The sequence below is a fragment of the Apteryx rowi genome, unplaced genomic scaffold, assembly GCF_003343035.1.
Source record: "Apteryx rowi isolate R43461 unplaced genomic scaffold, aptRow1 scaffold_661, whole genome shotgun sequence".
Taxonomy (NCBI): domain Eukaryota; kingdom Metazoa; phylum Chordata; class Aves; order Apterygiformes; family Apterygidae; genus Apteryx; species Apteryx rowi.
Genome location: NW_020450940.1, coordinates 452,717 through 476,370, shown reverse-complemented (window position 1 = coordinate 476,370; position 23,654 = coordinate 452,717). Strand labels below are relative to the sequence as shown.

Sequence of the window (23,654 nt, the reverse complement as noted above, 5' to 3'; positions counted from 1 at the left end):
ACAAGTGCCGCAGGGCCATCACCCTGGGTGACTGCAGCTGGGCTTTGGCAGAAGGAGAAGAGCACTGTCGGGAAACAAGGCCACTGACTTGGAGGACCTGGAGGCCTCTGCTGCACCTGCAGCTTCTCCAGTGGGAACCAGCCCCATAAAGCAGGGCCTCCAGAAAGACCAGCTCTCCTTTTATCACCAAAAGTGCTGGGAAGAATGACACCCAGCTCTAGGCTGAGGCAGTCAGGGCTTTGCCCAGCCACGTGCAAGGTCAGGTGGTGAGGCAAGAAGGGCGCATGAGGCTTGCTTTGGAGCCAGAGCTGCCTCTGAAGCTCAGCTGCAGGGTTGTCTTCCAGGGTAGGAGGACGGTGGCCACAGGAGCTGTGTTACTGGGTCTGGGGGTTGGGAAAAGAAGCTGCGTCCACTCCTCCATCCTTACGGATGGGCAACAAAACAGGTCATTAGAGCTTAACTGTTCACTTCCTCAGAACCAGAAAAGCAAGATTTTCCAAAGTCTCCACTACCATTAACACGTGAGCTTCTGACATGAGTGGACGGGCAAGCAAGAGGGAGACTGAAGAAGTGCAGCAAGTCCATCAGTAACTGCCTGGTGATGATTAGGGATATGTGACCACCGCAAGCCAGGGAAGCATTGTTGCCTGAAACATCAGTCTTTCCCCCAGCAAAAAAAAATAAAAAGGGTTCTCCGCAGGAACTGGAGTCTGCTGCAGTTGCCAGCGGTGCAAGGGCTGCAGGCCACTGCCCTCAGTACCTGCCTGCATCCTTGCAGACGTTTCTGAGCTCCAGCTCCAGCTGTTTAATTTGGATGTCTCTCTGGTTTACCAGCTCACGTAGTCTCCGGATTTCTTCCTGTTGTCGGTAAAACATCTGCAAGAGCTGTAAGAAAAGTCACACTTTATTCCTCTGACACTGAGAAAAGACAGGCTTATCCTGTCAAATGCAACCAGTCCTGTCACATCACTTCTGGGAGGAATAGCCTCTAAGGGGGATCTTCCTCTTATAGACTGGCCATCAGCAGGGCTCCTGCTGACCACTAGCATGGGCTGTGCATGTGGGTCTTTCTCAACACCATTTGTTAAAGGCACATCCCTTAACTCAGCAGCAGAAAAGAACAGGGAAAGGGGTCTTCATGCCACCGATGACTCAAAGCCTGGACACAGAATATCTAAAGCCTAAATTCCTGGATCTGCCACATCCCCCACTGTTATCTTGGGCAAGTCCCGTTGTCTCTCTGGGCCTCCTTTTTCCTTCTGATCTTGCTTTGTCCTCTCCAGCTAGGACTAGCACAGCCTTTCACTGAGTGGGCAGTAGAGTACTCAGCTCCACAAGGGTCCCGTTCCCGCTTCTGTAACCTCCAGAGGCAGACTTAGAAACACGCAGAAAAAGATCTTTCTTCACATCATGAGAAATTCAGCTGTGGAAATTCTCACCCCGTGAGGTTGTATATGCCAAAATTTTGCATAGATGAAAAAAGGGCCTGAGCAAGACTATGGGAAATAAATCCTTCCAGGGCTCCTAAATGCAAACAAGCTACCAGTGACTCAAAAACATCCCTGAGCTCCAAATGACTGGGGGCTTGCAAACTACCAGAGATCTACCACTGTATACTACACGTATTGTACAGGGGGGTTGGCCATGGCTGAAGACAGACCATGACCCTTTGCTGGAAGATAGACCTGCCTGGACCTTTGCTGCAGCCATTCCCAGGAGCAGGCTCTGACTAGCAGCCAGGCCTCGATGGCACTGCACTGCCAAGGTGTTTCAGACCAGCCACTCCAGCGAGCCAACCCAGCAGGCAGTATTGCTCTCAGAGCTGAGTGTCTCCTCTACGGACTCCACCTTGCTTAGGTGTTGGATGACCAGAGAGAAGGAAAAAGGAGATGCTGAAKCACCATGTGCTGATGAAACAGGGCACACAGAGCACCTTCCAGAGGGGTTCCTCCTGCCTCACCTGGCTTTTTGAGTGCTGTTCATGTAGAAGGTTGCATTGCATGAACTCTCATCTCCTCCAGAAACTGGAGGTCACAAGAACCTCCTTGTCCCCAGCCAGCAATCAGGCAAGTCTGTGGCACAAGAATGCCTAACAAGTGGAAATACCAATTCCTCTCTCCTTTTCCAAAGCCCCTCAGGTGGGGCGCTGCTGGTTCCCACAGCAGCATATTTCTGCTTTTCACATGGTAGCAAGGGCATAAAAAATTTCTGCAATTGCAAGGAATGACGAGCTCACGCTGTCACAGGGGACATGTAAGAGAGCACAGTCTGACTCTGACACAGCAAGTCCTTCCACTTCTCTACCCTCTGCTGATGGTGAAGGTAATGACACTGCTCCACCTTTGAGGGACAGGGGTCATTCATGGTGGGAACCTGAAGATGTGTGTGGGAAGTGCAGGCCTCAGAGCTGGGGGGCTCTGAGCTCTGCAATCACCCAGGCTCTGCAACACAAACCCTTCCAGATCCTGACACTTCATGAATGGCATCTTYTTGCCAGGTGCTTCTGGCTATCCCCCCGCAGCCCCAAACCCTTCACCCCAGACACTTTCACACCTCATTTTCAGTTTTTGGTGGTGGACACTCAAATATGTCAAAGCCATTGGACAGGCGCATTTGCTCTTTTTTCAGCAATGTCTCTTCCACTTTTAGCTGGTTCCTGCTGTCTTGGACCTCACTTCTCCTCTGCTTCTCCTCCAGTGGCATCCTTCCTCCCCGGTCCCAGTTTTGGCTTGGGGCTGTAGTTTTCAGGAGTGGCTCAGGCTCAAGAAACTGCGGTAAGGAATTCACAGCTCCAGAGCCTGGTCTCAAGGATACCAGCAGAGGCCCTACAAAGGGAGGCAGGTGGCTGGTTAGCACTCACAGACCATACTCAGAAATCAGCAGTAAGCAATGCATTCATACAATCTGCGGGGACAAATATGAAAGCGCTAGACGGGAGAGACTTCCAGAGTTCACAGTGGGGAATATTTTGGCCACCAAATTATTTTGGTTTATAGCTATAGTTTTTATGTCTCCCATTTTCCTCATTTCCTACTTCTCTGGCAGTTAACAGGCCAGAGAGCCAGTGGCAGCTTACCCAAGCCCCGGGGAGCTGAAGGGCTGGGCTGCTCTCCATGTGCTGACCTTTGTTAACTCCGTTCAGCCACTCTTGTGCTGTCAGTGCTGGCTGGGCTCCAGTAGTCAAGGGGTAGATGTCTTCCTGGTATGACTCCGACTGCAAGCAAAAAGGAAGTCCAGAGTCACTACTTCAGCCCCTGGGTACAGCGAGTTTTGGCACTGTGCTTAGAGGGGCCATGCATACCTGTGCATGGCAGAGAAGATCACTCATTCTACCTGAGCACGGAAAGGGTGTCAGGAGCACTCATCAGCACAGACACGAAATCTTCTCACCCACCCTGAGYCTCCCTCCTCCTCACCCAAATCATTGCTTGAAAGCACAAATCATAAGATGGTTTGAGGAAAACTGGCCAGGGAGATAACATTGGAGGAACCTGCATGACTGGTGGTTGCAATGAGCCTTGGCTCTGCTTAGGGTACTCGCACCTTCCAACACTTCTGGAAGAGCACACTGCCGTCATTTCTGATCTACATTTGTTCACACACCCATGGGCCAGCTACCTTGGCTGGCCACATATTCATGCCCTGGGACATAGGGACTGCAGGAGTCTGAAGCAGTTGTGACTGTGGTTAGCTGTGGCCAAATCTATGCTGAGCTCATGGACACAATGTGCAGACCTGTCTTGGTTAGCAAGACACCAGGCCATCCAAGCCTGACTCTCCAGCCACACCAGCTCAGAGCCTGCTGAGACTTCCTTCTACAGCACTCACAATGCAATGGATCGTGTTTTACATACTGCAGAACAACTGCCTGTCAGGCAGATGTTTCCTGTGCCCATTGGGTACAGAGCCGGGCACATACCCTTCCTTACTCTCCAGGGGATTTTTTTCTTCCTTTCTCAAGGGGCAGTTCATGCATCACTTAACATCAGCCCAAACCCCTATCTCCCTTTTGTCATTATGACAAACAGATGCCACCGACTGAGGAAGTTTACAGCCAGCCAGTTGACCCAGCAGTCAGAGAGACCACTTGTCACATCCAAGCAGAGCAGTCTGATGAGCATGTCTTACACAAGAGAGCTGGCTGTTGTAAAGACATAACTCCTGAGTTACACAACCAGGATTTATTCGCAAGGCTGCCCCACAAGCTGCCCAGCTCTGTCCCTCCTCCCAGGAAAGAGAAAATTCCTTGTTCTACCTGCTCTCTTGACCCCCAGAAGTCACAGAGAGGAGGCACTGCCCTCTTTTTTAGTGATATCTGTCCCAAAAACAGGTGTGATCTGAGGGTAACTCACCCGTCGAGGCACAATCATGGAGATGGGCTGAACCAGACTTTTAGTTGGGATCAGTTTGTAGAAACGGAAAATCTCACAGGCTGACACTTCAAGGCCTCTCTTTGGCATTATTCCTGATGAGAGAGCACAAGAAAAATGGGGCACAAATCTTCCTAGGAAAGTTAATGTCATCCACCAGGAAAAAAAGTGTCACCAAACAACAGGAGGAATCACAGCATCAGCTCCGTAGCAGTATAGTCTAAACTCTGTACCCAAAACTGGCTCAGCAGAGCAAATCAAGAGCTGTGATTCAATCATTTATTTCTGTCAGACCACATGGTTATGCATAGTGTCTGCATTTGCCATGTTAAGCTTCATAGTCTTTATTTACTTTCATGAGCTGCAGATAGAGTGACCAGTACTGAGCAAAACAGGTAGGTGATACCACAGGATTTAATTATCAGGATCACTGGGAAGGGACTTCCAGATACCTAAACAACACCAGAACAGCTGTACAGGTCATGACAAAGGTCCTTCCAATCCAATATCCTACCCCCAACAGTGGCTGACAGCAGGATGGAGTGTAACGGTGTGAAAAACTACTCTTTCAGACAGCAACCATTTGTGACTCAGGGACAGGCCAAGCCAGACATGGTGTCTAAGTACTCAGTATCTTCAGTGGATTTCTATTCCACAAGCTTGTGCACTCAAAATCCTAGAACCATGTCAACTGCCTTAATAAAAGATACTGCCTCTCCTTATAAAGCTCACTTCACTGAGTCCCACAGAAGCTTTGCTTAGTACTAATACCAAACAATTTCATTAAACAGTAGATTCTACATGAAAGACTTGCTTCTTATATCATGCATTCAGCCAAATGTGATTCTAAAGTCCTTCCTCTACCTTGTACTTTTTTTTTTTGCAGTATTGGGGAAGAAGCTATTCTGCAGTAAATTTAGCAGTATTTTTGATTAGCTCAGCAAATTGGGTTAGCAGATTTGATACACTCAGATCTTTTAAAAGCACTTGTACAATTCCATTTAATGGAGTGATTTTTTAAAAAAACTATGAGAACACAAAATCAGGCTGCTGTATATTGGAGAGATTAAAAAATCTGAATAAAGGAGAGATCTTCCAGTTCAGCTGTAAATGATTTATTCCTTTCCAATAACAGTTTTCTGGAGGGGCCCTGCAAGCAAAAAATCCAGGACAGTGGCTGCTAAACATCTGTACCAATGTCCTGGAAGAAGGGGAGTGTCTACAGGTACTATGGAGGGGTGGAAAATGATCCTAAAGATACATCAGTCCACAGAGAAATTTCACATATGGGATAAACTGGAGAAAGTTCAAGGAAGAACTATCAAAAGGGTCTGAAGGCTGAAAGCCAATTCTGTAGCTTTAATAGGTTGGGGTAGGATGCAGGCAGGTTAATCAGCAATGATCTCCAAAGGAGGATAGGTGACCTAAGCACAGCAGGTCCATTTCTAACTGGGAAATGCCAGTACAGAAGTTAGACAAGAGATAAGAGCGAAGGCACAAAGATATGGGGCACCCATAAAGCACYGAGAAATCCCAGAGTGGAAACAACATCAACAGAGTTTAATGATGTAAATCTGGGGGCAGATTCCCTACAGGCAGGGAGCACTCTGCACCTCTAAATCCAGACGACGCTCCCCTCCACCTTGGCCACCTTGATAGTGGGTGCAAGAGTTAAGCTGCCCAGCCCATGCTCAGCCGGTCAGAAGAGACCCAGCAAGGCTGTGACCCTGTAGTTCACCTGGGATATATAGGTGAGCCAGGACGAGCCAACAGTGGTGCACACATAAAACTGGATGGAGATGACAGTCTGACCCACTGTCTTTTATACAGAGCCCATGATGTTTTGAGTAGTCCTGGATTCAGTCAGTCTCTAAGACAAAGAAGCCACCACCCTACTGTGACACTTAACATACACGCTGCCACTCACCAATTCCCTTCTGTGGTAAAGGAGAACGATATTCCGTCAGGTAGTTCAGGTACGGTTTCTCAGGGCTTATCTCATAGTACCGTATATTTCCATCACCCTAAAGGCAAAAAGGATGAACGTAAGCGAGACTCCGCTGCTCTGCATGAGGGTCTGAGAAGAGTGCCTGGCCCCAAAAGCTATGCAAGGTCATGAACGGGAGCACCTCCTGCCAAAATATTTACCCTCCAATTTCTGTGTGGAAGATTAGGGCTCTGCAAGGTACCTCTCTGGGGTAAACATGGCATGCCAGCAGCGGAATATGTAGCCTGACTCTGTAGGACCTTCAGGCCCCACCCCATCAGCCCATCATCTTAGGTTAACACACCTCAGGAGCACCTTTGACTTTACCCTGAGTGAGGTGGGTGATGCAATGCAGTCTGGGAGAAGAATCGGACAGGCCAGCATTCACCAGTGTGGAAAGCACTTACCTTTCCCACAATGTAAAGCATGTGTGTGTCTGAGTCGTAGAAGGGAAACAGGATCCCCGAGGAGCCATCCAGATCCTCCTCCATTAAAGGCATGGAAAGGTCATTCTGGGCAGGACAAAGGAAAAACAAACTGCTGGAACTGCATGTCAGTGACCTCAAATCAGGGACATGAATCCCCATCGAAGGAGCAGATGTGATGACCCCAGGCCACGGACAGTAGCCCTGAGCAGAGGGCCAGGCACAGACTCCTTCACATCTCTGTAGGTGGGAGATAGGTACTCTGTCCTTGGCTCCCTGCTGCTCCCCTGACTCTTGACAGAGGACATCAGTTCCTACCCCAGTATCTCCGGCACCTGGTGACATTTCAGGGGTAGGTACAATGAGAGAAGTGGCCTCTACATGAAGGCCATATGGGCCAGCACTCTCAGGGAGATAGAGAGGCCTTCAGGATATGTGTGCATTGCACATTGAATGTCAGGTTCCCTCATCATCTTTAGCTAAGATGGGGACCTCCACAATAGTGCACCATCCTAAGAGCAAGAACAGTCTCCGCTAGCTGAGAGGCCTCCACACTACGCAATGAGAAGATGCCTACTGCAAGGGGAAAAGTCCCCACTTATGGCCTTATGTGGGTAGGCCTGGCAAGAGGATGGTGCTACCACTGCATACACAAGGCTGGCAAGTCTTGTGCAAAGCTAGCCCTGCAGTGCTGAAGGGAACAATGCAGGGAGGACCAACAGGGCAGAGCACAGCAATCCAAAGACAAGTATGGCTAGTGTCACATAAATATGTGTTGAGTGCAGGGTTAACACGTATTTGTTCTGCAGAACTGCCCAGCTACAGACTCCAGAAAACCAGAGCTGCTGTTTAGATGTGACAAAGACATGGGCAGATGTGGTCCTCAGACAGGTGCCTGCTGAGCAGGTACTCTACCAACGCCTGTCTCTAAGGAGGCTGCACATACCTGGCCTCACCAGCCTTCCCACTATGCTCTCAAACTAATATTGCGGCCAGCTCTTTTGGCAGGTCTGAAGGCAGTGAGACCCTGATGTGAGATCCTTGTGTCGGAGGACTGCTCAGCTTTGGAGAAAGCCTTCAGACAGCACCACAGTGCCACTGCCTCTCACTTCTGCAAACATACCATGTCCAAGCACAGCCCAAGAGCAAATCAGAGACTGAGTCTATGAGCTTTGTCTGGTACAAAGGGTATCAGTGCAGCAAAGAGACAGAAGACTGTGCTGTAATGCATTTGACACAGAGGGACAAAATGAGATGGTGACAGAGGGAAAGAGTTTCACTCCATATGAAACTTCAGAGTTAGCAGAGGACAGCAGGGTCTCATCAGTCTAGTAACCATCATGATAAGAGATTATGTCTTGCAAGGGGCTGATAAGAGCTACCTCAATACTCTAGTATAAAGAATAATCAGAAATAAACAGATCTTTTCCTCCCTTGAGGTTGTCACCTGAGTAAGCTGTCTCCAGTGCTCATTTCTCTTCCAGCGCCAAAGACAATTTGCCAGGAAGACTGCTAAGAGCTTCTTTTAACTGAGAACCACACTGATCACCCAAAGGTCCTTCGAATCATTTCTTCCTGTAGTTGGCACAGCATTCCCTTTGCTGTGGTGGATTTCTATGCTTAAAGTTTTGAGCATCATAACAGTAAAATCTATCCGCCTTAAGAGTTCAACAAGCCCCTTCTGAATTGCTGTTACAGACCAATTCTTGGGTATTTGGCAGGTAGAAAAGTTAAAGTGACAGCAAAAGAGAGAAAACTGAAGCTGGTTAAGTTAGGATTGTTGGTTCAACTCACTTGATCCCATAATGCAATCTGCCTATTATTCCACCGAGATGTTCCAGTAGAGAGCAGCTTTTTCATGTTTCCAAGAAACAAGACTTTATTGACTCTGTGAGACTTGTAGCTGGCTTCCTATAGAGAGACAAGGCACATCACTTGAATACAGGAAAGCACGTTCCCTTCCTACAGTAAAAAATTGCATGAGAAATCATATCATGACAAGAAACCACCTTCCATTGCCCATGAAGCTTATCTGGGCTGGCTAAGGCATACTAGGCCATCTTTGTAAAGGAACATTTTATGTTACATGAGATATCTGACTTTGGTCATGTCCAAAAGATCTGCTCAGCCTGGTTCAACTAGTAAACAAGATTTCATGAGGGTCTGAAAAAGGTAGCTTAAACTCTTCAGAGCCATTCCAAAAAAAAACAATCATTCGCTTTAACTGGTGATTCAGGTATTTGCAAGAGGGCAGTCCCAGTTAGGTTTAGGTAAGACTCTCTCTGTACACAGATCTGTTCAAATACCTACAAAGGTAATCAATTTCATGTTACCAACAGACACAAAGTACAGACAACAACCCTGGCAGTGGGACAAACATACACTTGCATCCACCTGTCCACCTGATCTCTACCCAGCCATCCCAAGGCATCCCACAGAAGTACCTAGAGCACTGCAGGAGAGCGCTATCACAAACAGTACACTTCAAGAAGGGTTTCAGAGAGCAAGGGGCTTAGTAGCAGGAGGCAGAAACCCTGTTTTCAACAGTGGCAGCAAGTGTTTCATGAAGCCAATACCACCATCTGGTGTCTTGGGCAATGCTGGGCACAAATGTGTCTTCGTTAATGGCAGTGAGTCTACCCAGAAGAGGAAACACACCCCAAGTGAGATAAGTTGGACCACAAACCTCTGAATCCAACCTACTTGTAGGACTACTCCTGCACGAGGGTCTATCAGACGAATATTTCTGTCCCGGCAGGCTGTGGCAAGGAGACTGCCATCTGTGTTGAATGACATGGAGAGGATCACATCTCTGTGAACATCAAGGATCTTCACTGGGTTCGAGAGGACGGCCTCCTTGGTGTCGAGGTTCCAGATCATTATCTGGGGCAAAGGAACAAACAGTTAGCCCTTTTCTAACTGAACAAGTAGGGATTTCGTGTACACTATTCCCCTCTTCTCTACACGTACAGGTCTTACCATCATGAATGGTTGTTCTCCAGCATTTAAAATCATTCCTGGTACCTTACAGGAATATATCAGGGACATGACATCTGCCCAGAACATCTAATAATCTCATGTCCTTTGAGACCATATTTTCTACAGAAAAATGGCCAGTATCAGTGCAGATATTTACACTAACACACAAGAACGAAGCCACAGGAAAGTGCATGGCATTGGATATTGCCTATTAAAGAAGAGCAGACTAGACTGAAGTTCATCAGAAGACTGGAAAACTAGCAAGCCTTTCTGGAACTTGTCACAATGTCCCTTCACCACTGGGGTCACTTACGGAATTTCCCCCTGCAAAAGGCTTCTGAACTTCTTAGCACTCTCTTACAGCTTGAAATAAAAAAAAATTCAAAACATCCTGCTGAACTGAACGGCCTGTGCCTTGACCTGGACATAATTTTCCTTTTGCCATCTCACCTTCTGGAAAGGTATGTTTAATCAAACCCCAAATTTCTCAGCATGCTTTGCCCCATGTAAAGAGTGCAACAGGGTCTCTTGCATGGCTCAAGCTGCCAGCGCAGATAGCAGGTGGCAACTACTCAGAGACAAATTGATCCCACCTGCCTGGGAACTCTCTGCAGTCAAGCGAAGAGCAGGAACCTTTATCAGCAGCACCTTCCCGCACTGCCCTCATCCTTTGCCTGCTGCAAGAGAACATCTGCTACAGGAGCTACACCCATCTGGTATAGGGGTATGGGGACCCGTCTGAGGGGACCTTCTTACAACAGGGATGTGGAAGAGTATTTAGAAGGAACTTATGAAACCATCTTCCTTTGGACAGACCCTGTGACTCCCCACTCACCTGCACATGGAGCCAAGCCCAGAGGGGAGGGCTCCACAGAGAAGAGACCCACCTTGTAGTCATAGCCAGAGCTGAAGAGGATGTTACTGGCAGTGGGATGCCACTCAATGAGGCCTACTCTTCGTACGTGCCCAAGAAGCTCCTTCTTCGGACTTGTGATGTTTCTTGTTAGCAAGTGCTTGGGGATGTCCCAGATTTTAACCTGAATGGCACAAGATGGGTCTGTGAGATCCCTGAGAAAGGAATTAATTTGGGACTTACCAATAACAAGTTATTCTTTTGATAGAGGACAAATGTGCTCCTGCCTTTATTGAAGAAACGCCAGAATTTCCATGGGCCTGAAGACTCCTCTTTACCCTCTATCTTTAGCCAGCAGTTCCACCAGCTTGTCTAAGCTCAGCAGTCAAACCCCTGCATCTGGCCAGAAGTTCACAAAATCATGTTTGCAGTTCAGCAAATCACAAAAAGCTATTCCAAAGGGGATGAACTAAGCCACAGATTTTACAGACACCAAACCACGCCACCTGCGATCTTCTACCTTGTCTCCTCACAAACTTTGAACAGGAACAGGAAATCTGAAATAAACTTCAACAGAGAGTCCCAGCAGATATCACAGCAGTGATTGATCCAAGCAGCAGTTGAAAAACTGACAGAGAAAAGGGACCATGGAAAAGACACACAGTCACTTCTCCAACCACAAGGGAGAAGATATTCAGCAGGCTTAACTCATACATGCCTGAGATCAGCTAGAAGGAACAGGAGGGGTCTGAGGAAGAGCCCTCTCCACATTATGTCCAAATTCTTGGCCCCAGGCCACTTGCTGTAGCCTCAGCTCTAAGCCCACTTGAGGCAGCAGTAGGAACCAGGGAGGACACTTAGTGTTCACAGAGGCAATCTGTCCCTTTTGGTGCCCAAAAGCACCACCCTGCATGCTGCACCTAGGGGCACAAAAGATGGTTGTGACACCACCACAGCAGGCTGCAGCAAGGCTGGCCCTTTTGAAGGGCCTGGGTGGTGGGAAATGTCCATCTCTCCAGGACAGGGCAGAGCAGAATAAGACAGACATTGATCCTGTGAAGAGATTCTAGCAGAAGCTACTGAGATGAAGAGGGGTCTGTGGCAGAGCACAGCTAGGAAGAGGTGGAGAGAAGGGCTTTTGTTCAGCCTGTTGATGAGAAGGCAAAGGGCAGCTCTTCTGTCTGTCTTCAATTCCCTTGCAGACAGAGAAGATGGACCCAAACTCTTCTCAGAGATGCACAGGGACAGCATCAAAGGCAATGGAGGAAAGTGGCAAGATGTGCACTCTTCAAAGATCAGAGGAGTCTTTTTGTCCCCAGCAGGGTCCTCAAACCCTGGAAGAGGGGACCAGTGAGGCTGTGGGATTCCCATGCTTGGAGATTTTCCCAGCTGAACTGGACAAGGCCCACAGCAACCTGATTCACTTGGCGTTGCTTAGAGTAGGGCTTGCACTGTGTGGAGATCCCTTCCAGCCACCAGGTACCAAGAGTCTATGAAAGAGAGTCTGCTAAGTAGTGGGGAGGGAAAAAGTGTCCCTGCATTGTGTCACTGTGCAGGGAACCCCTAAGATCCCATTTCCTGGTGCCAAGATGATGATGCCAGGGCTGTACTGAAGCGAAGAGCACAGTCTCAGAGGCAGCAACACATTTTAGAACAACTTTTTGTGCTGATACCAGGTACAAGCTCACTGTGAATATAAAGCTGACAGAAAGCAGCTCTTCTGCAAAGGCACTGGGGTCCTGGTGGACAACAAACTAAATATGAAGTAGCAGCATGTCCTGGCATCAGTGAAAGCTAACAGCATTCTGGTCTGTAGCAAAGGAGGACAGCCAGTAGATTGAGCAAAGTGATTGTTCCCAGCAATCAYTAAACCACAACTAGAATATTGCATTCATTTCTGGGCCTCCCAGTAAACGAAAAGCTTTGATAAACTTATGTGAGTCCTGCAGAGACAAGCAGGATTGCTCAGTGGCTGGAGCATTTGCCCTCTGAGGAGAGGCTGAGGGAGTTGGGCTTGTTCAGCCTGGAGAAGAGATGGCTTTGGGGGAACCAGATAGAAGCCTTCAATACTTACAAGTAGATTGCTGAGAAAATGGAGCCAGGCTCTTTACTTAGGTATACAGTGGGAGGATGAGATATATTGGTCATAAACTAAATCAGGATAACTGGATATAAGGAAAAAARTCCCCATGAGAACAATGAACAACTGGAACAGGTTGCCCAGAGAGGCAATGAAATCTCCATCCTTGGAGGTTTTCAATACTTGACTCGTCAAAGTTGAGCAGAAGTTTGGGCTAGACACCTCCCAAGCTCCCTTTGAACACAAATGGGAATTTGTGACTCTGTAATTCCAGCAGGAAACTTTGAAGCTTGTGCTCATTCCCCATCTGAAGCTCAAAGGGAGGTCACGGTGGTACTTTCCAGCCACAAGCCCTTTCTGAGACAGCATGAACACCTGGAATACAACTTGGAAGATAAAATACAACCCCATGGGCAGCCTGGAAATTGAAAGAAGCCTTCAGAAAAAGACATTAAGATCCAAAAAGCAAAGAAAGTTCACTAAACAGGAAGGAAAATTCAATCATGGGTTTCCAATTCAAGACAGATTTTGGGTAGAGCTGAAGTGATAGAGGACACGCACCAAGCCAGGACTGGAGGTATTCACATGGGAAACCTCCCTGTTGCCATGTGGCAGAGAGTGAATATACCCAAAGGGAGAAAACACATGAGGGATCTCTGAAAAAGAGCATGGGAGTTAGTCAGGCTTCCTCACTATCACAGAAACCACACCACACTTTTGATAGCACGCTGAAAGCAACCTTTCAGTAGCTAGATATGGGCTGAGCTGTCCCTTACAACTATGAACTACTTTTTTCAGTTCCTAAAAACAAGACTGCACCCACACTGAAGTAAAATATGAGACTGCATCTTAATTATACAAACTCCAGCTAAACCACTTATTGTCTAAAACTTAAACCTCACTCAAGGTATTTGATATCTTTTTATAGGTTTGTATTAGCATTAACTTCAGCACCTCTGTAGTCTTCTCTTTTCAGTAGGAAAATACTCATTCATCCATGCCTTGTGCATAAAGTATGACCCAGGTTCCTCAGCTACCTCATAACTAATCCAGCATGACTTCACAGAGTAACTGAGGGCAGAAACAAGCTCAAATTTGCTATGCAGGCAGTTAATCTGAAATAACCGTTCCAGATTATGTTGTGTTGATGCTCTGATTCTGTAGTAAAAGAGCAGTTTCAAATGGATTAGCTTTGAATAGTTATTCCATTTTAAATTCATACCCTGTCTTTCTCATGAAAACACACCCAAAAAGACTAAAGCCCCAACAAAAACAGACCTTCCTCCTCCCACTGATTTTGGTACCTACTGTGGCATCATCTGGAAGGGATCACATGGTTCTGACCTCAAGAGAAAGACAGGGGATTTACTCTTAACTGGCTTTCTTTTAAGTATGTCCATGTTTTCAAATCTCATGCTTGGGCCTTTAGGTTTCTGTTTTATTTCTTTCCCCAAAAAGCATATTAGCCAGGTAATAACAAAGACTATAAACTGGAAAACTTACAGTGGCATCTTCCGAACATGAAGCTATTACGAAATCATTGAACGGGTTCCACTTGATGTCCACAACGTTCCCTTTGTGCCCACATATTCTGGGATAATGTGGGTCGAGCTTGCCCGTCTGGAAAAAACAAACATCAAACCCAAGGTGAGGCATGAAATTACAGGATATTTTCAGTAAGATCTGAGCCAGCTCCAGAGGGAAACCTCTTTCTGCTTTGTATGCCCCAAATGCCCCAGGTGCTCTCTGTCTGTTGAACATGGGTTTTTGCTGTCCCTGAAAAGCAAGTCTTGATGATATCACTGACAAGAAAGGAAACTGGTGCTGCTCAGGTCTTTCTAAACACACACAGTTATTAAGAAATCTGTATACACACAACAATCCAGACTGCTGAGGGAAGAAGATATTATTATTGGTTCAAACACCAAAAGGAAACTTAGAAGGGAAAAACTTAGGAAAGATTTGAATCTTCCACATTTTTTAAAGATTTCTGAAGGGAAAAAATTAAAAATTCTTATTTTCTTCTTGATAACACATTCCTTACAAGCAGGAAAAAAATATTTGTTTTTAGCTTTTCTTTTTTAGCCTCCTCAACTAGTATTTATTTCTAAACAAAATGACATTTTGAAACACAAATTAAAAACCTAGTTTTCCTCTCAACAACCTAACTGTTTCACACTGATGGTTTTCAAATCCAGTTACTCACCAGATTCAATCCGCATTCAGGATTCTCCAAAAAAATGCCAGGTTTGGGCAGCATGTTCATGGATAAAAAATCATCCATAAAGAAGTGCATTAAGGAGTAGTGAGAACCTTGCGCCACATGGGGGCTGTGTTGAATCAGGATAAACTCAGACTGCAAACACTCCAGCTCCCATTAGTCTCTGCTACAGAGTAAAGTCAGTAGATGGATTATGTTTTAGAAAGAGTGCTGAGGATTTGGTTAACTTGGGAAAAACACTTGCTTCTTAGCAGGAGCAGGAGGAGTTCTTGGGGCTCCAGGAAACACCCTCCCTGCCTGGACTTGTGTCCAAGAGCAAAGGTCGGTCAACCCAGGACAGAGGTAAGCTGGCCATGGTGGCCTCTCTACTTTTATGCCACCTGGAAGAATCATAAACCAAAATGAACGCAAATACCTGCTCTTCTGGAAAGCGAGCACTTCTGCAGGTGTACTCCCCGCACCTCCCTAGAGATAGGCCTTACAAGAGTACATCAGAGAGAAATCAGTGTTGACCTGAACCTGAACGTGGCTAGGATTTCATTCCCAGCCTTGAACTCCTGCCAGCTGGAAGGTTTTGGGTGTTGAACAGAACATAATATATAACAATTCTGGCTTTACTGGAAAGTTTGTCGCTCAGACTAGGACTAACCTGCTTTAACTGAACAGTCAGAGGGCTTTGAAATGTAAAAGACTCTGTTTTTTCAGACTACAATCTATAACAGGGACAATACAAAGTGACTGGGGAAGACAGAAGAGAGATAAAAGGGCTTTAATAACCAAGGTTTCCCCCACCCACTGCGTCGCTTTGTAGGCAGGTTCTTGCTTCAGGGCTTGGTTTCAACCTGGCAACTCAATGGGCTGGGCATCTATCTCTGCGGGATCCCTTGATCCCCATGGGAATTCTGTCACCTCCCTGCTCCACCCCACAGACTCTCAGGCTGCTCCGCTGCATCCTCTCACCCTGCTGAGCCCTGTCTGCCTGCCCCATCCTCTCCCACCCCCACTGCTCCAGCAGACTCTGCCGACCCCCAGAAAAGGAGCGCTGAGGTCCCTCATGCCACCTCCACCTTACCCAGTGTAACCCAGCGGCCTTGGGACACAGCAGAGCCCACAAGAAAAAACTGCCCACAAACATGTATGACATACTGTTGGTCTCAGACGTACATCTGCATGTAGAAATCAAGCTCTTCACGTGCTGGGGGAAACTTTATTCCATAGGGCAAAAACTGTTTTAGTAAGAAGATGTGTTATCCTTCATGCAGGGGTACCTGACATTTCAGGGTTATTTGCAGAGCTGGAAAACAAGTTTAATTTTTCAACTGCTTGTTTTCTAAGTTCAGAGCATTTTTGAAAAGTAGAAGACATGGTAGCCAAAAATGGAGTTTCCTGATGAAACTCCTTTTGGGACTACTGTTAAAATTTCCCATCATATATTTATGGGGTAGATTATCATGAGGTAAGTCATCTCCACTTCTCAGATGTTCTCCAAAGGGCATTAACACACCTTGTCACAGAATCACATAGTAGCTGAGATCAGCAGGCACCTCTGGAGATTGTCTGGTCCAACTCCTCTTCTCAAGCAGGGTCACCAACAGCAGGTTGCCCAGAGTTGTGTCCAGTTGGGTTTTGAACATCTCCAAGGATGGAGACTCCACAACATCTCTAGGCAACCTGTTCCAGTGTTCAACCACCTTTGCAGTGAAAAAGTGTTTGCTTATGTTCAGACAGAATTACCTGTGTTTCATTTTGTTCCCATTGTCTCTTGTCCTGTCATTGGGCACCACTGAGAAGAGTCAGGATCCATATCCCCAGCACTCACAAATCAGCTCAGTTAGGTAGAGCCCAAGGAGTCATCACAGGTTTTGTTTTACAGTCATTGTCCTCAGAGAGAAGGGAGCAGGAACTCAGTCATATATATCTCCCTGTCTCTCAGGACTTTGTTCTTGGTTTGCTATCCCTTTGTCTTACTCTTAAAAGGAAGAGACAGATGAGGTGCAGTCCCAAACTAGTCTGGTCATGAGAGAAGGAGAAAGTAAGGTCTTCTTCTTTCGAAGGAAGGCCACAAAATTGTCCTCTGAGTCAAGATCCTTCCTTGCACATCCCCAAGCATGCCTGTATCAGTTACCAATCTACATCCAGAAGGCCACAACGTGGGAAAGTAGCTCATCTCTCAGTTATGCTCACTCTGCCCATGTGTCCTAGAACTTATAAGATTTACAAATGTATTCAGTCTGTTCTGAACACCAGACAGCCACTGCACCCGCAGCCTGTTTCTGGTCAGACACATTGCTGTTCCACCCAGCCACCTTCAATGGCACATTCTTCTTGAGGACATAACTGACTTTTTTCCTGCAGCAAGAGACCATTTTCCAAGCAGTTCTCAGCTAATTACACTTCGGTTTGAATGCAAAAGTGTGCACTTTTAGGCCTGCTGAAAGGAAGGTATCTAGAGCAGATAGACCTTTCCCTGTGCAGAGCCCTGCTGATCCCCAACTCGATCCCCCAGCTCTCGGAAAGAGAGGAAGAATCATGCAGAAGGCAAAAAATGACATTCCTTCAAGGAGGAATGAGAGAGCCCGATTTCCGTGACTCAGCAGGAGAGGAACACGACAAACAAGCAGGGAGGCAGTGTTAAACAGAGCAAGGTTCAGTCTGCACGCGAGCACATCTGGAGGAGGGCAGCCCCTCTGCAAGCACATACAAAATGAACACAGAAAGACATCAGAGGAGCAAGAGCAGTCTGTCCAAGCAGTTGTTCATCACCCCTGGAGCATGCACCACAATATGGTCCTCCTGTCCTGACCGACATCTATTGCCTCACTCCAGAGGAAGCAAATGACTGGTGCTAATGGGGAATAGTATTTTCTGCCACGAGCAGGCCTTCGGCTTGCAGTGCCTGGCAAGGGCTGAAGTTAGCATGAACAGCAGCACTCACATTTGATGCGTGTGGGACACCTTGCAAAAGGGCAACTGTTTGTAAGGGTTAAAACCTCGGCTGAATGTTAAATCCCTGGGTCTCAGGCTTTTCCTCTGTACTGCAGCCTATTTGGGATGTGGCTGTTCCCTGGGAATCCAGTCAAAAACTACCACAGATCAGCTGTCATTCACAGGAAAGCAATGGTACCCCAGTCACGTATCTCCAGACCGGGTTGCAGGCTAGTGTCCTCATTTGTCTTTTGTTCCCAGCCTGATGAGACCTAACCTCCAAAGACTCTACTCACATGAAAGCAATTTCACATTTTCATTTACGTATTTTAATTATTCTTCTCTGTATCCTTTTTAGTTCTAATATGCCTTTGACTTCAGCAAGCAGTATTCGAGATCTGGGGGGAGTACTTAAGCAGGTGTTAATAATGGAAAAATTGTTACTACAGAAGAGCTGAGCTGAGAAGAGGTGAGAAGACAGAAGAATTAATAGTAAGCAGCACAAGCGTCTTCAGCTCGCTTTGCCAATGCTTTGAGAGCTGGGTTCCACCCTCCGTCCCGCAGTCACCAGCTGCCTGCTCATAGATGCAGCTCTATGATAAAGACAAGTTCTTCAGCCTCAATAGATCATGGTCCAGGGGGCAGAAGTGACTCAGTCAAGAAAAACAAGGTAGTGGTTAATTTTAGAGAGAATGTCTCTGAACAGCACCAGTAGTGAATAAGCTGAATAAACAAAGTCCAGAAGGGCCAGGAAATGTACAAGGTTCTTCAAGCACAGCCAGTTCACTTTCATCCTTAGCAAACATATATTGAAAAAGTGGCATTACAATAACACCATCAATTAACTTTTAATTAAAGACTGAACTTTTGCCTTTCATCTGGTCTGCCCTGATTCCAGAAAGCTCATAATCTTATACTGAAGTTAATCTACATTAGTGCACGCCTAATTTTTCAGAAGCAATAAATATCAGAGAACCAGCTTCTCCCTTTCACAAGATCCCTAAGTCGTCATAACCCACGAGCATGGTATTTATTTCTGAAAGGGAAGTTTTTCCTTCATCAGTGCTTGCAGCTTAAGAGCTTCATTGTCTGATAACTGCATCTCTTCTGTTCTTTCACAAAGCAGAAGGTAGTCAGAACAAAACATACAGTATTTGCCTTTGGTGACTGCTGGAGCCATGCAACTAAAGCACCTCTTCAGTTTTTGCCCTCTGCATCTAATAATTGCTTTTTGATTTGCAAATTGTTCTAGGAGTCAGACATCTGAACAACACAATTCCTACTGATTATACAAGGAAGACAGTTCAGATATGAAGTGAAAGTAGTTGTTCAAAACCCGCAAGTAGCCATGTAAGATGTGTGGGTAAAAAGCAGGTGCTGGGAACCTGGGGCCCATTCCATGCATTTTGCAATTCAGGTGATGGCATTAGCCAAATATCCTCTTTGGGATCTACCCACGTATGCAAAGTCCATCTCTCCTCAGCACCGCGGTCTGCTCGAGGCAGCCAGCTCCCGTGCGCCACGCTCACCTGATGAACAGGGATCACGAGGAAGGCCCCACCTCCGGCACACTCGGTCACCACTGCGATGAAGTGGGGGTTGACAGCGCAGAAGTGGTTGTCGTGGACGCTGCGGGTGATGGGCACGCAGTCGTAGCATTTGTCCTTGCTGGCGGCCTTGCCGTAGACGTGCCGGAATTTGGAGCTGCGGTACAGGGGATGCCAGGACATCTGCAAGGGGGTGGCACAAGCACAGTACCATGAGGACCACCCTGMCCTTCCCAAGGTCAGCCCAGGCACCAGCAGCTGGACAGGGCTTGCAGACCCTCGTTCCCCTCTCCCCTGCGTAAGCTCACCCTCYTCTCACCCCTGCTCTCTTGTCACCACCCACATTTTCCCCTTCTCATCTTCTCCCTGTCTACTGGACCTCTGTCTCCGCACCCATTGCTCTTCTTCATCTTGCAAAGATGAGAGCAAAAGGGAAAGAAGACAGCTCTGTCCATCACCCACCTGCTGCTCCCACCTGGGACATGCGCCAGCAGTCCATGTTGCTGGGACAGGGCCATATGGCAGCAAGCTTAAGAGGAGAAAAATGTCTCCTGGCATAGAGCTGAAGCAGCACAAAAGACAAAACATCTTGGGTGAGGAAAGCCTGAGAGATGGTGAATAAACATGCCAGTCTGGATGTACACTTCACTGAGCCCTCAGGTAGCTTAGGCCCAAAAAGGAGTCCAAATTTTGCTCACATGAAGGGAAAAAAGTTTGACAAATCATACAAGTTGTTACAGTCATTTGCTTTTTTTTCCCACTAACAATGACATTCTGCATGTCTGGTTTATAACCACACCACAGCCCTCTGACAGACAGCATTTTACATGGTAATTAAATGAGATACATGAAACATGCTTAACACAAGAATCACTTCCCACAGAGAAGAGGAAAGTTTTATGGAACTGACACCACTGACTGCAAATAGGAAACTACCAGCGTTGGACAGAAAAGGTGATTCAGACTATTAACTCCCACTCTTCCCATAAGACCCAAACAGTGAGAGGTGCATGGAAGGGACTGTGATGTGATCCTACTGCCCAAAGGAAAGGAAATGCAGACTGGGCAAAAAAGKTAGAGGTGAACTAGCACCCCACAGAATCAGTCAGGAGGAAGAGCAAAGACTGGGATAGTGCTTGGTTTTGCCCCATGTTGGTCCATCTAGAGTGCATTTGGTGAATAGTAGTATTAGTGATGCTGGATCTAAAAACAGTGATACTCCAGTTTGACAGGAAACCCAACCAGACAGCGTTTGAGTTACAGCAGGACTTACACCACTCCCTCATATGGGTAAGCTTTTGTAGAAAAATCTGCAAACAATGGCAAAAAGCCAGATACATCATCACCATTCAACTCCACTTGACAAGCAGGAGACTAAGCAGTTCTAAACCAAAATGTCCATGTTTCTGGCACATTTCAAATTGTCTTCCCCCCAGGAAGATGCTAACTATTAAACCCTATGAATCTGTATTTTCTGATCCTGGGGAGTTGAAAAGGAGATATACAGGCACCCAACAACCAAGGATCCAAAAAGCTCACATCCCACATTGCACTGGGATGTGTTGGACTGAATAATGCAAGTCCTGTCTTCCTCCCAGTCCCCTAGCACAGCTCTGAGCAAACCCCACCTTGAACAAATACTCGTATCTGCAAAAAAATCAGTCCAGGTTGCTGGATCCAGCACATCCCAGGTTGCTTTTACACTCCTTTTTGTCTCTCATTTTTACCCCGGCATGTTTTACCTGTGTTAACCCTGCTTTCATCCATAAATTGATTAAATCTCTTGTGCAGAAACCATTAGGTGTAAAAGATCTCTCACACAGTGACGACTACCTACCCCAAACAAAGACAAAGAAATGCAAGGTTACTACAAAAAGAAAGCAGTGATCTTGGGAAATCAATTTTAGATGGAAGGATGTTCACAGCAAAAAAGAAACTGGCTAACTCTCCAAAGAGCTCCAGAGGTRCAGAGCTCCCAAACAGCTTCATGCTCATTTAGTGGTTAGGTTTACTCACACTGAAAAAAAATCACCACACTGTTTGGATGAATCAAGTGGCTTCTAACAGCAAAGGAAATTATTGCTTGGCTCCAAGGAACTTCTAGCTAAACCACTCTTCAAGTAGGAGAGAGTTTGTGGTCTGGAGGTACTAAGTTTCTCTGCAACAGGGATCTCAATTCAGGAAGAAGTCACCACATATAAGGAAAAGCTTTATTTTGGGGATCATTCATAAGAAGGAAGAGCAGGAACAAATAGCAGGATACTGATGTCCCATGCAGACTACCTGTAACATTTCAATGGTAAACAAGCATGAAGGGAATTAAATGCACATTTTGGAGTATACTTAGGAAGAGATAACTCTCTCCTACCTCAGCTTGTAAAGTGAAGGCTCAGCTGTCACAGGAACTCCAAAACACCTACAAATCTTCCAAGGGACAGGAGGGTAGGATATGACCAGAAATTCCAGACAATTGACAAAGACAGTCCCAGTGGAACAGTGGTCCTCTGACAACCCCACTCCAGTCAGAGTAGAAAGCTCAGTATTAAAAGAAAAAATCTTGGAAAGTATCAGGAGAAAACCCATCTGAATAGGTGTGGCCTCAGCAGACTGCATCTGGTACAAGGGGAGAGGTTGATCCAAAACAAAGCAGACATGGACATTAAGAAAAACTTGTTTGGGAGGAGTGTGGTGCAGCTCTAAAACAGGTCACCAAAGCAGAAGGGGGGCAAGAGCAGAAGTCTCTGTCCCTGGAAATCCCCACTGACATCCCCATGACTTGGCTAGACAATGCCACAGACTCCCTGATCCAGCACTGGCAACAGTCCTGCTCTGAACAGGAGGCTGGACTGCAGACTGGAGACCCCTTTCTATCAGCAGTCCTAGGATTCATGTAAGCAAAATTCAAAATAAGGATAAAATTACAATGCTTAGATGAAATTCAGGCAAATGGGTGACAATAAAATGCAGAAAGCATGAGTGTGTTGCAAAGGCCCTGCCCAAGAGCAGGAGAGTGCCTGAACAGAAATGTCTCAGTATCTTGGCACACAGGCCACTGCCTATGAATCTGCCTGGGACTTTGCCTAGCAAGAAAAATCTGTGATCAACATGAATTATTGCATGTAAAATCCCACAACGTTACTTAAGTGACCATAGCACCAGGAGATTTACCTGACTTATCTGCAGACCAAGGACAGGGAGCGAATTTCCAGGATATGGAAAATTGATACCCCATGTCTGATGGGACAAGACCATGTTCTGAGGGACTCTGGAAGTTCATCCAGTTACTCCTACACACCAAAGGGCCTGGGAGCGACATATCCATCCCTTTGGGTAGCACACAGAACTGCAGCCAAGGAAACAACAACATGGATCCAAGCTCTCTATATGTRTGGGAAAAAACAAGGACTCCAGTCAACCTCTAGTATGGAATCCCCTGTGAGGAAAACCAAGGACACAGTGCCCTCAAACCACACTTAAACCCTATGATTTACCACTGAAAAAGCTCACACCTTCACTACAGAAATCAAGCAGAGTTTTTGAGAAAATGAAATGACTTTGAAACCTGGGGCGGCTCAAGAACCTTTTAAAGGGGACCTGGTCTGACATAGCTGYTCCTTGGAGGACAGAGGAGCAGGAGCTTTAACACGACTAAAGCTCAAGACAGAAATTCTGCATGGTCTTGTCCAGGTAAAGGAGGTGGTTTCTGAGCTAAAGCAGTGCCCCAGAATTATCCACATGGCCTCACAATAACACAGAAATGGAGTTAGATCCAAGAGGTACTGCCCAGGAGGTACCCAATGTGGGGAAAAGGATGATAGAAATAAACAGGCAGAGTCTGGGACAACTATCATGCTATCTTGCTTTGTTATTTTGAAATCATTCTGGTGGAAAGGGCCTGTAAAAGTTTGAACTCATGCAATGCCTTCTTCTCCATCTGAACAGATTGTTCAAAATGTGACCATCAAAGACCCAGAGGCATAGTGAGTAAATCCAGGGCTGGGATTTGCATAAACTGGACTGAGGCTCACTGAATCCGGAGGTTCATTTTAGGTGACTGTAAGACACAGAGACAGTCCTGGTCCTGAAGAAAAGGGCTGGAGAAAGTCCTTGGAAGGATGAATGAGGTTTGGAGCTGCAACCAGGAAATCTGTATCTTGTATTTCAGTCCATTCCTTTGCAGCAAAGCCACATACAACAGAAAGCAGCGTACAGAAGAATTCTGGAGGCTTGATATAACAACTGTAAAGAGTCTCATTTGAATGCTGAA

At 46.5% G+C, this 23,654-nt stretch overlaps 1 protein-coding gene across 1 annotated transcript; it reads right to left on the bottom strand.

The window, feature by feature from the left end:
• Positions 1-753: 753 nt before the first annotated feature.
• On the bottom strand, positions 754-19,570 carry CORO2A (coronin 2A). Its single transcript, XM_026085208.1, has 11 exons — positions 19,370-19,570; positions 14,198-14,314; positions 10,649-10,798; positions 9,486-9,665; positions 8,577-8,693; positions 6,765-6,869; positions 6,298-6,394; positions 4,353-4,465; positions 3,124-3,214; positions 2,554-2,825; positions 754-885 (listed from the first exon to the last, which is right to left on the bottom strand). The coding sequence occupies exons 1-11, from the start codon at positions 19,568-19,570 to the stop codon at positions 754-756; spliced, it is 1,575 nt and encodes a 524-aa protein (XP_025940993.1).
• Positions 19,571-23,654: the final 4,084 nt, after the last annotated feature.

Bases quoted from the DNA above. Each gene is read 5' to 3' on its own strand.
- CORO2A (XM_026085208.1), bottom strand. From the start codon at position 19,570: ATGTCCTGGCATCCCCTGTACCGCAGCTCCAAATTCCGGCACGTCTAC. The intron at 14,315-19,369 runs GTGAGCGTGGCG...TGTTTTTTCCAG, and splicing joins TCGTGATCCCTGTTCATCAG to ACGGGCAAGCTCGACCCACA. The intron at 8,694-9,485 runs GTAGGTTGGATT...GTCTCTCTATAG, and splicing joins GTGCAGGAGTAGTCCTACAA to GAAGCCAGCTACAAGTCTCA.